At 42.8% G+C, this 15,094-nt stretch overlaps 1 protein-coding gene across 2 annotated transcripts in view; it reads left to right on the forward strand.

The window, feature by feature from the left end:
- BCL2 (BCL2, apoptosis regulator) overlaps positions 1-15,094 on the forward strand; it is a 166,936-nt gene that overhangs the window by 5,544 nt on the left and 146,298 nt on the right. Inside the window, exon 3 of one of the 2 annotated variants that reach the window (XM_023531134.1) lies at positions 6,219-8,593. The exons of the other annotated variant lie outside the window; for it this stretch is intronic. Coding sequence (XP_023386902.1) covers positions 6,219-6,446 — 228 coding nt within the window. The 3' untranslated portion in view covers positions 6,447-8,593. Of the gene's footprint in view, positions 1-6,218; positions 8,594-15,094 lie in introns of those variants that run through there. 2 annotated transcript variants of the gene reach the window in all.

Genomic DNA, 15,094 nt, shown 5'->3' on the forward strand with positions numbered 1-15,094 from the left:
GTAGTATTACTCAGAATACTGAATGTGTCCCAGATGTCCCCTGGAGTGATCTGACCCTTAGAAGAAATAGGTTGGAATGAAAGAGAGAGAGGAGATAAATCATGATAAGCTCAGTCTTCTCAAGAATGTTTTCCGTGGTAGCTATACAGTGTGTATTGGCATCACCCATTAAAGTAAGATAGCTTTTCTGTGCCAATTAAAGGCAGACAACTCTCTTTTAAAAGTTCCCATTGGTTATTATTTCATCCCCTGGGATACAGTTTAAATTCTGTAGATGGGTTTAATGGTCCTGAGACTGCTTAAAGACGAAGGGACTCTTGCAAGCAAAGGGTCGAGATATGGGCAAGTTGGTGGTGAGTGAAAATTGATAATACCCTCCAAACCGAGAATGGTGACATTTAGTTTTGTGTCTTAAAAGACAATGAGAGGTGGGCTACTAAAAGGATGAGATGGCTTAAATGGGAGACTGGCTTCATTTTGTTGATGATGTGGTGTGCCTTTTTGTTTTTCTTTTGGCCTTTGGTTTAGGGAGACAGAAACCGACTTCTGCACATCCAGGTGGAGCCTAGCTCCCTTTTTATCAGCTGGTCAACAAATTTCTCTTTTCTGTATGTGGTCTACATCCACCAAAACATCTGATTAACTGGAAAGCAGCCCCATTCTCATGCCAGTGTGCAAAATACATAAAAAAGCTTCAGTTTTCTAGTGGCTGAGTATCATCGGCTTATGGTCAATTTTGGCAGCAAAATGAGATTAAAAATAACCTGAAGACGATCCAGTCTTAAATAATATATTTAATGATGAACTTTCCTTGGGAAAGTGCATCTTTCTGCCTGCTAAGAATCACATGATTCCTTTCAATAATTCATTTTGTAGGAAAAAAATACATTATTGCTCATAGAGTTTCTAGTCATGTGCTATTGGGTGATTATATTTCTGGACCTTTGTAAAATTTTATAGTTCACTCAGTTCTCTTCTGTTTTAGGGCTTTTGTTGCTTTTGCTTTTTAACGTCTGGTGAAAACATGGCTTTCTTGTGCGCATCCTGTTACTTTTAGCTGTGCTTTCTAGTGAGAACTGATTGATCTTTTTAGCAATCCTTGATTGAACTGGGACTGATTGCTTAAATGTCATTAGGTCCCACAGCATACCAGGTAACGGAAAAACACAGTTTTGTTTTGTTTTTTCTCTTTTTTTTTATAGCCAAACTCTTACAGTTTTTCCTTATCTCTATTCCTAGTCCCCATCGGCTTTTTAGAGGAATGATAAATCCACTCATAAAGCAGGTGTGTGGGCACCGTATACATTTTAACAGTGGTCTGTCCCACTCAGCACGCCCCCACACCCATTTCTGAGGTCACTCATTATGTCTTAGCAATAGTTTAGCAAAGCAGGATTTCAGCAGAAGTGCATTCGCGCTGGAAAAACAACACTGTCTTTGTAGTGTACAAGCAGAAAGGTTTTTCCCCCCAGAGATATATTGTATTTGAGGTTCAAAGGTTCTGTTAAACCTTTTTAAAGTAATCTAATATCACCTTATTCAGGTATAGCAATAACCTCAAAAGCTGGTCACCTTTCCCCTAGCTACATACAGAGACCATGCAGTGAATTTACTTCCCTCTGAAGCTTCTCTTTCATTCCTCTTGGTTTAGTTCAAACAAAAATTAGTGTTTGACGTCTGAATGGGGTTAACGATGAAAATCAGGCAAGGACCGAGACAGTGATTCGACAGATGGGGTGGGTTGGGGGCACGGGAAGGAAAGCTCTACCTGCCTCCCGGGTGACCTCGCAGGCTAGTGCTCGCACGGGTCTTAGAAAACTCTTAGTTACCGCACAGCCTGATGGGCGTGATCCCAGACTCGCGGAGGGAAAAGGGAAAGAACTAAGTGTATGTTATTTTGCATATAGGTCGAACTTGGTCTAACAAAGTGATTTCTAACCATCTGGCTGTTCACATGTGCGTTAGGCTTGATTTAAATAGGAGAAATGTAGATAATTTTTGAAATTCTGTATAACACAGGCATATGCTTATGAGAACTGAAAGGTAAGGAGAGTTCCCTTGTTTAATATTTACCCATTAATCACTCTTTATACACATTGAGAAGACTTAATAAATACTAGTCCACAGTTCTTAAAGTGTTTTCATTAGTTCTTTTTAAGTAAAAGGCAATCAAAGTTCTGCTTAGGATGGCTAGAATAGCTTCATTTGAAGAACTGTCTTTCTTAAATCATTGTCTTATGTGGAAAGATACAGGGTGATTTTTGAATCGGATCAGGCGTTCTTCCTTAGGGGAGGCCAAAAAAGCTTTTGTTTTGTTTTAGTTTCAGGTTATAGCACCATTCTGCTTATTAGGAGGCTTCTCCTCCAAAACGCTGTTTGCAGGAATCCCTAGTCCACGTGGCCCTTGCCCTCGTGGCTCTCTGTCTTTAAATGGAGATTGTAAAACTTTTGAAATTACAACAAAGCCGTTCCCATTTTTAAAAGTGTTTTTGCAGGTTGCCTCTCGTTCTGATATCTGCTCAATTCTGTAGTGCCAACTAGTTTTCTGCTCATTATTTGCCAGACAAAAGATAAAGCCAGATGTCTTTCAGTGAGAATGATGATTGAGTGATTACTCCTGTCTCTCCAAAGCCATTTGGGCTTTCTCACAGCGACCCCACCCCATCGGCCGTGACTGTCCCCTGCCTGCCCATGATCCCGCCACAGTGAGACCTCGTTGGTGTAGCTCCTTGTTATCGTCCAACACGCGAAAGGTGGGACTCACCTGAAGAGCATTATTGTCTGGACACCAGCAAAAGGGAGCAGAAAAGGGGGCTGACCGAAGCTGGCATCGACCCCTGCTCCAATGTTGCTATAGGCAACAGAGCAAGGACAGATTTTATCAGCAGAGATGATGCTTTCCCTCCAGAGCTCACTAATTCCTGTGCGGGAAAAAGAGAGAATCTGCTGGCAGAATTCTTCCTTGCTCTGATCTTGGCGGGGTGAGATGACAGTGGAGGTTATACAGAAGCCTTAGATAAAATTTCGACTGACTAAACTGCATGAAAATAGCTTATACTAAAGACACTTCCCCAAACGCCCTCTTCGCCATGTGAGAAAGGGACTCTCCCTGACATGCCGGGGTGGCCATTTGTAGCGATATGCTAAGGAGCAACTTGGGCAGCGTTCTTGGGCAACTCACCCGATTCTACGAGAAGGTTCACTGTAGAATCTACCTCTCCTACACGTCCCACACGGAGTGCGCACTCCGCTGGGGAACCCTCAATTCGGGAAAGTCGTATGTCCATGCCGCTCTTGGTTTTGCCTTCAGAATTTCAGGAATAGAGCCATATTCATGTTGAGTTAATAATCAGCTCACCAGCTCTCTGGGGCTTCAGTGTAATGAGTCAGAAGCTCATGACCGGCTTCACTCTCCTCTTGACTCCTGAAAACAACCCGGGACCCACTGTGTCAAGCGAAGCTTTAATTTTTCAAGGGAGATTTTGCCACTGAGACCAATACCGATACCTCTTTCTTGCGACAGTTCCAGTTACTTTATTTCTCTGTTTTTAATTATCTTAAGCCGTGAGAGAGTATAGCGAGTTTGTCAATTTTAATGCTTGGAGCACCAAACTTAGGGATCGGTGTTGCCAGTTGTCTTTTCTTGACTTTTTCCAACTCTTCTTAACCAGGACTAACATTTCTTCTGCTTTACAACACGATGAATGTTATATCTGTGTATTAACTGCTATTGAATTGCAGCCAAATATTCCATTCAGCTGCATTAGAATTTTCTAAGAGAATACGGGACAAATACTTAGTCCCATTCCCTCAGTGCCTATTTACAGCAAATATTACCTTCTTACAATTAGGCTAGGAATAAAATTAATTATGAATTATATCATCAGCTTTAGATATTGATTTCTCTATCTCTTTGGAAGAAAAGCAAGTACTTAAAGAATGCCAGTTGGCTCTTTTGAGTTTAAAATTTCAAGACTATCTCCTAGTTATGCCTATTGTGAATTCCAGCCAGCATCTCTCTTTCCTTTTTAACACTGAAAACTTTTAGAGGTGGTTTTGAGCTATTTCAGAACAAAATTGTAAGTACGATGAGGCAGAGCCACTTACTAAATATTAAAGTGACAGACAGTATAAGAAGAAAAGGGTTTGAAGATGGCTTAATCAAGGAAAATGAGCAATTGTTCGTGAAATTTAACTCCGAGTTCCTAGTAACCAGGACAATAATGGAAATGGAAAGGATTATACAGATCTTACTGTTTCAGATAGCATGTACACTGTCTTTTTCACTGAAAAAAAAAAAAACAAAACAAAACCCACATTTATTGAGAGCCTACTATGTGCAAAGCTCTATGCCAGGTGTTTTAGTTGAGTGAAAAATGTCTAAGATAATCTTTGCCTTCAAGCAACTTACCGGCCAATAATGAGACTATGATAAGTGCACAAGTACGTTACTGTGCTCCTGGACACACTTTAGTGGATGGAGAGATTCGGTCCAGGTAGAAGAGGATCTAGAAGAGTTTTGTGCCAGAAGTGATAGGTGAGAGCTGTGGAGAGAGGGCATCTCAAGTAGATGGACCAGAGGAGTCAAAGCAGGCTGGAGTATATGAGGCATCTTTAGGGAATAAAGTCAAGTGTCAAGTGTTGAGGGTTGGACCTGACTGGGACAGAGAGATCTCTCATAAGGTAAGACTGGGTCCTAAGTTGAGAGGTTTGCGTTTAACGTGGTAGCCATTGAAAGGACATTGAAAGGGTTCTGAGACAGAAGTGTGGGCTTCCAGGAGATCGACAGTGACTAAGGCTGGACGGTGGGAGACCAGGTAGGAGGCATGAACCATGATGTCAGAGCGGGGAATGGAAAAGACAGGACAGATGTGGGAGATGGCGCAGAAGTCACAGTGAAGGGCTGACGACAGATTGAATGGGGGATGGAAAGAAGCAAAGGACTCAAGGTTGAAACCCAACTGGTTCAAAAAATGATTTGTTCCTAAGAGAGAGAGGAACTATCAGAACAGTTACGGAATGTGATGAAGTTAACTTTGGACGTTTCTAACTTGAGCTTCCAGTAGGATCCATCCAAATGGAAATACCCAGCAGCAATTGGCCTTCAGGACCTGGAGCTTGAGAGAGAAGTTGGGGCTAGAATACAGTGTGCCTGTCCCCAGCGTCTTGTAGATTTCTCATTTTCTTTCATTTCCCAAAGTGGTCCTAAATGCCACTGCTGAGTCTGCCTTCTTTTATTACTGCCGTTCCCACAATGCTCTTCTCCAAAAGTCCTCTGCGGACTTCTGCGGATGGCGTTGAGGTGATTAACTTAAGAGTTTCACTGTTCAAAGCTTGGCTTCCCATTACCAGTTCGCCCACTTAAAAAAGAATTCAACTTGAGTCAGATTAGTTTTGTTCCAGTTCTAAAAGTATCCTCCATTTGTGGTCTTATAAAATCAAGGTATTCTTCAGTGAAATTTCATTCAATAAAAGAATCCTCCTATTAAATTTACCCTGGCACCTAGCATAATAGGTCATGGAGCACACAGCAATTGTCGAATCAATGAATTAATAAAAGGATTATGTTAGAGGCATTTGGGGCAGCTAAGTCATCCTAACCAGCTAAGGTTCTCCAGTCCCCTATAACAGTGCATGTGTGTTCCAAATGTCCCATCCTACAGGTTCATTAGTATTTAATAGAAAAAAGAAAAAAGAAAAATACCTATTAACTGTTTCAATTTCATCCTTCATTGTTGAATTGAAAAAGTGTGTCTACCTGAAGAGAAATTGTCTAGATTTTGCTTTATATTAAACATTCAACTTTCATTAGTCCTTAAGGCTCATATAAGACACTAGCCTATTGAGCGTCACGTTATATCTGTTACACAAAGAACACAGGCACACACTCCACATATATGAAGGCGGAGTTGCCTTCAATCTTCGTGTTCTATATCTCAAGTCCCGTCCAGACTGTGAAGGTCTAGATGTCTGAGATTATTCGTCACCTCATTATTAAAAGAAGCCAGGGCTTGTCCAAGGTTCTCAACGGGAGCAAGGTGGGTTTTTCCCTCTGATGAGTGTTGTTGCTCAAACATAAAAGAACCTACAGCATGCAAGTCATGGGGATAGATGGTCCTGTAGTTCTCATCCATGGAAACAGGCAGCCAGCAACAGGCGGAAGTCAGGACAGCTCCGTGTTCCCAGAGGCAAGGGAACCTAAGATTTCATTTCTCCAGCCACAGACCAAGGAGAGGACCACACCAGGGCGTCATGGACGAAACCACTGCCTGGCCGGGCAGCTTTGGGCCAAGTTCTCTGTTCTTGTTGAAGCGAGCATCACAGCCTTTCTGTGGTTTTTACCAACTGGTGGAATTTGTATTTGGAGGCTCCTCGGCCCCTGGCATGAAGCAAAGTCCAAGCGATGTTGCTCACCATTTGTCATCTGTTGGAGAAAGATGGTATGATTTGTTTACTTGTAATGAAGCTTGACCGTACTTCTCAAGGGACTTTTTAAAAGGAGGGATGTGTCAGCTTACAGATTTGTCCCCATGAATGAAACCACAGCACATTTTCTCCTCTCCCCCAGCCTCCCTTCCTCCCGGTTCTTCAGTGACCATCTGCGCGTCGTGTTAGCATTGCCAGACCCTCTTCAAGTGGCTTATCTATGAGTGAATTCAGAAACTTCAAATTATAAAGGACATCCAGATAATTGGCCTGTTTTCCAAAGTGTCCGTCCCCTGTGCTGCTGCCAGATTCCTTCTTAATGAATACATCCAGTGACAGTGGGATTCTCGAGCTTGTCCGTATCCGTGAGAAAATGAGCTTCTCTGCTTTGTAACAGCTTGCGGCTCAGGGAAAAAAAAAAAATGACAGCCATTGCACAAATTTCCTTTGATTGTAGTTTTCTTTCCCATAAATGATACTTTGCGAATACACTTAAGGGGTTATTAGTTTTCTATTTCATGCTTGGCCTGTGTGTGAGAATAACACAAGCTGTCACTGCAAATCAGTAGCTAAACATGCTTTGTCTGGTTAATGTGAGCATTTAATATCTGGCTCAATTAAAAATTAACCGATGAGAGTACATGTCAGATGGAATTTGAAAATACCTTTTGCAAGGAATATTGAAAGGGCATGACCGATGAGTAAATTAGTGGTTCGACGATGTGGAGATTTGGGGAGATTTAATATGAGTTGAGACACTTGACACTCCCTTCAAACCTCTCTACCTGTTGGGCTCATTATTAGAAAGGCAGCCCTCCTTCTTAATAGTAAGGACTCACTTGCATCTCTGTCTTCTGGAGAATAATTGGTTTTTGCGTGTGTGTGTGCTGGATCGTACAGCGAAAGCAGACAGGAGATCAGTTATTCATTTATCCCACACGGTTTTTAAAACATGGAGGCCAGTAGCTGGGGAAGTGGATACGGGATGGAAATAGCTTACGGGCTGGGGCATCAAGATCATAAACCAGCAGCTGCAGTCGAGCGGTAGAGCTGGGAGAGAAGCAGCGTTGCCGCGGTAGGGGCATTAAGGATGGAGGAGGTTTTCCCAGGAGAGGAGGCTGAGCCTGCAGGATGAGCTGGAGTCAACCTAGCGGAGTGGGAAGGAGCGGGCAGCGTGTGGCCAGGAGTCAGGCAGCATGGGCCGGAGCGAGGAGTGCCCATCGAAAGATGATGCCGGAGATGTACTGCCACGGAGGACCTTGTTCTAAGAAGAAGGTCCTCCTGGCTCCACTTCATTCACTTAATGAGACTGGGGAGGAATTAGTGACAGATAGGAGGCTGGCTCAGAAGAGGGGCGGGACACTGTGCACCCCACCTAGAGGGATGCAAGAAATTGAGAGATTTTTTTAAAAAGATGATTGACTTGAATGCTTCAAAACATTGCTCGTTCTTTTTCAGTTAGTGGTCTTTTCCTGCAGTCCTTTTGAAAAGAATGTGGTCCTTGTTTTGGTTGCATATGAGTGTTTTCCCCTCTTGTGTCCCATTCTGTTAACACTGCCTAGTGGGAAAAACTTATTTTTTAAAAAAATTCACATTGTAATAAATCTTCATTAACAACCAGTTAAAATGAAAGTGTATTTGAAGAACGCATTCACGTATGAAAAACTGTTTTCATAGCGTTTGCTCCTCCGGGTGAAAAAGTTACAACAGCGTTATCTTGCCCTCGTGGAGGATTTTAAATTTTGCGAAGGAATTTCGTGTCTGCCAGCCCATTCGATCTTCCCAAGAACCCTAGGCAAGTCAGGTATTATATTCTCACTTCTCTCTGCCTCCCTCTCCCCACACCCCTTATTGTTATTTGTTTATTCTCACGTGAAAGGAAAACTTTGCCTAACAAAGCTACAGGAGAGCCAGTGAGTCAGGAGGAGCTGATACTTATTCCCAGACTCAGTTCAGTAGGTGTTTCTTTACACTGTGCTGCCGTCTTGGGGTACGTTTTCATAAGGACACCAGAGTCCTTGATAGAAATTGCTTCAAAACTAGTATATCTACTTTTGAAGAGCTGCTGCTTTTTATCTAAAAAATGTTCAAGGAAATTAAAAGGGAGTCTTGTTTCAGGTTAGTCTGCCCCCCTTTGATTCAGCTGCGAAGGGTTTGATGTTTACAGCACGGGGGCATCCAGCTGCTGGTCCTCTCCTGCTCATGCATTTGCTCAAGACCCAGCGGGTGTGCTTGGCAGGTGGATGGTGGACTTGACCTTGTACCCCCATCTCGGGGATAGCCGTGTGATGGACATGAATTTTCTCTAAAACTCCACGTGACGGTTCTAGAAAACAGCTCCTTTTGACAGGGGACGGGTGGGATTGCATGAACGCAGACGATCGTCTTCGATGGTTGGTATCTGACTCGCAACCCATGTTTTTACTTAACGTTAAAATTGGGCTCTTCTCTTTAGGTTACCAACCTAAATTTGGTGAGTGTGAAGTGCTTATCGGATTTTAAAAATGGTGGCGCCTTTAGGATTCTCAGAGTGTCTACAGGGCATGTAACTACATTAATTCTCATTCATTCAGCAAATATTTATAAGGGCACTGGAGTTGTAATAGAAAACATGACAGCCAAGGACTTTCTATACCCCTCATGAATTCAACATTATGGGAAAGTCAGAACAGTACACAGGCAAACAATGTACTATAAGGACTACAGTGTAACAAAAACAGGACACATTGATACAGCAGTGCCGATAGGACAATATTAACTTCTTAAGTTAGTCTTTGAGTTTCTTCTAGTCTTGTTGCAATTTACACAGAGAAGGCTGAAATCAGTGTTCTTCCTTAAAATTAATATATGTATGTTAATTTTAACATATATATACGCACATATGTATAATACAGCCTGTTAGTTTAGAATGGATTACCGTACACAATATAGAATGAAAGATTTCTCCTGTTTTTCGCTAAACTGGAGAGCTTTTCCCTCACATCTACTGACCCTTTCATTTCCCCCATTTCTATTTACCACAACATCGACCAATGGCCTCAGTCACCGAAAGTCAGTAGGAAGGAAGGAAACTAGCATTTATTGAATCCCAATGTGTGCCAGACTCTGGGTGTAACACTTTTATGACTAGATTACTTAACCCCAATAACCTCTCCTGAGGGTAGGAAGTAGAATTGTAGATGAGGAAACAGAGGTTCTGCAAAGTCATGTAACTTCGCCTAGCAAGAGGCAAAAGCAGATTTTTAAGGCAATCCCAGTTTTAATCGATGTCTTCTGACACTTAAAAACGTTTTTAAAAATTTAAAACAAACCTATTCAAAATAACAATTTAATGCATGTGACTTTGGTTTCTATCTATCATCTATCTACTTACTTACGGTGACTCCGGTTAACAGAATCCAGTAAGTTTCAGGTGTACGGTTCAACAGTAAAACATATATATTGCATTGTGTGTTCACCGCCTATTATTTTTTTTTCTGTCACCACATATTTGACCCCTTTTACGCCATCAACCTCCTCACCCCCCTCACCCCCCTCATCCCCCCGCCCCCGGTAACCACTAGTCTGTTGTCCATGTCCTTGAGTCTCTGTTTGTTGCTTTTAGGTTTAAATCCCACATATAAGTGATATCATGTAATTTTCAACTTTTTCTGTCTGGCTTATTTCGCTTAGCATGATTATCCTGAGGTCCATCCATGTTGTCGCAAATGGCAGTATTTCATCTCTTCTTATGGCTGAGTAATATCCCATTGTATATATGTACCACAGCTTCTTGAGCCAGTCATCTATCGTAGGACACTTCGGTTGCTTCCATGTCCTGGCCACTGAATAATGCTGCCATGAACATCGATGTGCAAATACCTTTTTGGATATAGGTTTTCAAGTCTTTGGGGTATATACCCAGTAGAGGGATTGGTGGATGATATGGTAGACCAATTCTTAGTTTTTTGAGGAACCCACATACTATTTCCCATAGTGGCTGTACCAATTTGCAGTCCCACCAGTAGTATATGAGGGTTCCTTTTTCTCCACATCCTCTCCAACACTTATTACTTGTCCTGTTGATAACAGCTATTCTAACAGGTGTGAGATGGTATCTCATTGTTTTAATTTGCATTTTTCTCATAGGAAAGTTGAGCATCCTTTCATATATTTGTTGGCCTTTGTATGTCTTCTTGGGAGAAGGGTCTGTTCAGGTCCTCTGCCCATTTTTTAATTGGATTGTTTGTTTTTGTTGTTGTTGTTAAGTTATATGAGTTCTTTGTATATTTTTGATATTAGGCTCTTGTCAGAAACGTTGCTTACAAATATATTTTCCCATTTGGATGGTTGTCTCTTTACCTTGCTGACAGTTTCTTTTGCTGTGCAGAAGCTTTTTAGTGACTTTTTGGTTTCTTTTGTGTCTCTTTAAGAAGCCAATTACCCATCCTTATTTTGGTAGCTAGGAGGTGAAGTCTTTCACGGCATGGATTTTTTAAAAGGTCTTTCTGTTTAGAAGAGAGAGAAACATTGTATTTCCATGTCTCTCCCTTTTAGCTCCAGAGTCTCTGTAAACAACCTTTGAAAAATAAGTAGTGATCATTGCTTCATAGGAAGACCAGACACCTGATTCAGAGGCGGTCCTAGGGGTCAGTGTGTGCGTGTGTGTTTCCGTGGGAATAACAAATCCACAGTCTTCTCCTGGTTCAAGAGAAATGATCTCACTGTCCAGTTGTAACCTGCCTAATGCCGTAATCAGAAGGTGGGAAAGTCTGTGGTTCTCCCTCGGGTGTGATGCTCAGCCCTTCGCTGTTCTTATTTTAGGCATATGACCTTAAGTGTTTTTTTTTTTTCAGAGTCCAGAGGTGGAATGACATGTTACTCAAGTTTACAAGATGATGATGTATCTGTTTTTATATTTAGCTGTAAATTTTATTCTACTCATAAACAAACTCACCTCTAGCAACCAGGGTGTATCAAAAGAGAGTTATTTCCATTCCCCTTGGTTTAATTTGGATACATTTTGGCCTAGAACGGCACAGTGTTTCCATAATAACATCTGAACAGGATGCTGCCTTGTTGATTTGCAGGGCTCAGGGAGTTTCACCGTGGGCCAGGAAACTACTTTCTTAAAAGAAACTTAAAACATGAAATTGACAAGATAGGAAACTCTTACTAGGCTCCTTCTTAAACTACTCTTTTTTTCCCTGCTTTCTCATTAATTTACATTTCTCAGTGTGATTAAACACATATAGATTGAATACTTAACTAATTATAGGTTCATGTGCCGAATAAGGAACTCAGATTCAGTGGGGGGTGGGGGGGACTTTTAAAAGCTTTGTTTAAGAAAGCATATATATATTTTTAAAAATTAAATTGAACATTTCTCCCAGGCACAAAATATTATAACTTTTAGAGCAGAACTTCATGGTATTTATAAGGAAGCCAAAAAGGAAGGGAACTTATTATTCAGGCAGAGGGACAATAGTAACCTTTCATTAAGCGAGGCAGAGTTCAACATCGGGCTCCCCAAACCCCAGGATCTGTGTTAGTGGAACCAAGCACGGCACCAGCTCCACTATTTCCTCCATCTTTTATGGTCCAGCCTTTAAAAAACTGTTGATCCAATATCATCTAAAATGTCTAATTTATAAGCTGTAACGCAACAGTATAATATTTGAAAGGCTGCTTTATGAACTTTTAGAAATCCTTAAAATTCTAATCGCTTCAGATAATTGGGATCTTTGTTCTTAAATGGCTCTAGGTGTGACCAATTAGTCATGGGGACTGATCTCAGGACAGGAGAAGGCGAGGTGTGGGTTCGGTGCCCAAGATGGGCTCCCTGGTTTCCAGCGTGAAGAGGAGAAAGCCATGTCCTTTTCTTGGCCTCGGTTCTCCCTGAGGTTATCCAGGGTGTCCCCGTGGAAGCGGAGAAAAGCAGCCGTTTGTCCCCAGTATTGTCATTTGTGAAGGAAAGGCCTTTATGACTGCAACGTCCATTAATGCCCTCGAAATCTCTGTTTGGCAGTTACGATCCTGAACACAGCTTGGGACTAGAAAGTTAATTTCAACCCCTGCTCTGCAGAAGGATGTCACAAAATTTTCATGCTAACGGTCACACTCATTACTCATAAGAACTTACCCATCGTTCTTAACAGGTTTGCTTATTTTAAACTACACATACAGTGGCAAAACATATATAACATGAAATTTACCGTTTTAACCATTAAACTATTTTGAGGCGTGCGGTTCAGGGGCATTAAGCATATTCATAGGGTTGTGCGACTCTCCCCACGATCCATCTCTAGAACTTTTTCATCACCCCAAAGTGAAACTCTGAAACCATTAAGCAGTAACTCCCCGTTCCCTCCTCCCCCAGTCCCCCTGGAACTACTTTTTTACTTTCTGTCTCCCTGAATTTGACTACTCTGGGTGCCTCATGTAAATAGAATCATACAGTATTTGTGTCTGGCTTATTTCGTTTAGCATAATGTGTTCAGGGTTCACCCATGTTGTGGCATGAGTCAGAATTTTATTTCTCTTAAGGGTGAATAATTTCCCACCCAGTTTTTTTTATGTGCAGTTTCTCACAAGGTTGGTCATCATTTTCTTCCCAGTCAATGGAAACAGCAAACATACTAAATTTGTACTGAGTTGGTAGTGGAGGCCTGAAAATTTCTAGAAAAATTGTTTTCGGAATCTTATCGTAGGGAAGAAGAGAGAAATGTCATTAAAACCAGCCCAACTCAGCCCTTCGCAAGGAAACAGTCACAATAGAGTGTGATCAGCCGGGGACATGGGACCAGAAATACCCCCCTCAAAAAAAACCCCTCAAAACAGCCCAGGAAGTAAGAAACGCAGCCATCTGAGCCTCCTCTGTGTGGCACAGACAGGAATGAAGCTCTCAGCCGCCCTCAAGGTCATCCCTGAGTTGCAGCTCAGGACCATCTTACTTAGTCCTAACGGTGCTGCCGAGTCATCAGGACTGGGTGGCTCTCCGTAGGAAGAGCTGAATGGTGCAGAGAGAGTGGGGTAGTAAGTTTCAGAAATAGCTCCATTCCAAATGGTTAACATTTTAAAAAAGTTTTGGCTTCAGTCATCTGAAAAATCCACTTATGCGAAATGATTCGTTCCAGAACGCGGTGAACGAGAGGAAGCGAAGCAGTCGTAGGACAAGAATAAAGTGAAAACTGGCTGAGAGACACGAACTGGCGTCGCCTTACCTGTTACGGTTCCCCTCCCTCGTCTCTTTAGAGGAGAAGATTAACAGGCGCTTGACTCACGTGGCTGTGGATGTTGTTATTTCTGGGGGAGTTTTTTGCTGTGTTGCTAGATCTAAATTATCCTTTAAATGATCATAGTTGCATTGTTCGCATATTTTGAGTAGCCGACCTACCCCGCTGCGTGGCCCGTAGGAACTGCCTTAACTGAGCGTCTGCCCCGCGACTTCATCGTGAAGCCTTTGTGCAGTACAACGTGCTCATCGGCTCATGCAGCCTTCTCTGCGCCTGCAGGGTTTCTGGACATGTTCTCTGACCTTGTGGAGGGCGGTTTCCTGGGGAAGCAGACACACGGTCGGAAATAGGACAATCCAGTGAGTTTTTCCTGGGAAAGCAAAGGACGGCTTCCCAGAGGAGGTGCCATTCGGCCTGGGTCTAGAAGGATAAGTAAGAGCTTGCCCCGTGGAGAATGGGAAAGGGTACCATGTGCAAATAAAACATGTACTAGAAGGGTCTGACAGGTGGGCAGGACCAGAGTCTAGGGGCGACGGGGTGAAATGGGAGGGAGACGAAGCTGGGGGATGGTCGAGGCTGACGCACCAGGGCCCCTGAGTGTCTCCTCGAGGAACTTAGGTGTGATCTTTCATGCAGTGGAGAGCCAGTGAAGGTTTCTAGCAGGGTAGTGATTTTCCGTTGGTGATAGAGGGGGCAGCAGGAAGCCAGATGGGCAGGTGTCCATCTTGGGATGGGGCCAAGCAGCTGTGCCTGGACACCTGCCCCATCTTCCCACTGGGCTGACATGACCAGGAAAGACATTTCAGAGGAAGAGTCAACAGATTGGGTATAGGAGTTGAGGAATGTGGATATGATGAATTGGATCATCACTGAATGCTCAGTGCTTAGTGCAGCGCAAGCACATAGTAGGTGCCCAATAAATATCAACTGACTGAGTGCATAGACAGTCATTGGCACTGTTTAAAGGACAGTCATTGTCCTGTTTAAAGGACACCCTGGCTACACTCATGATGTCCATAGGGTGTGTACTCCGTGTCGACCCGCTCTGACCATTCTGTCTATGTTAGTGCATTGACTTCTTGCAGGAGCCCAGGGAAGTTGGCGTGTTTTTATCCTTGTCTCGCAGACGAGGCCTGGAGAGGTGACTGATTACGGCTGCTTCGGGGGTTGAGCTGGAATTCGAACGCAGGCGTCTGAGGAGTACTCGGTGCTCTTCATCACAATAGTCTGTTACTTCTCTTCTGGAGTTTCCTGGAAGCGGCCTCTACCACGGCCCCAGAAGTGATGACTCGGGGCAAACATAACCAGCGACAGGATGCAGAAAAGCCTGTTTAGGAAACCATTTATCTTGCGTAGACATACCATCCGAGATGACCTTTCGTAGAAATAACAGTCACGGTAATAACAGCACCACAGTCTTTACCCTGGCATAAGAAACCAGTTTTGTAATGAAA

Source organism: Pteropus vampyrus, unplaced genomic scaffold (assembly GCF_000151845.1).
Source record: "Pteropus vampyrus isolate Shadow unplaced genomic scaffold, Pvam_2.0 Scaffold62, whole genome shotgun sequence".
Classification (NCBI taxonomy): domain Eukaryota; kingdom Metazoa; phylum Chordata; class Mammalia; order Chiroptera; family Pteropodidae; genus Pteropus; species Pteropus vampyrus.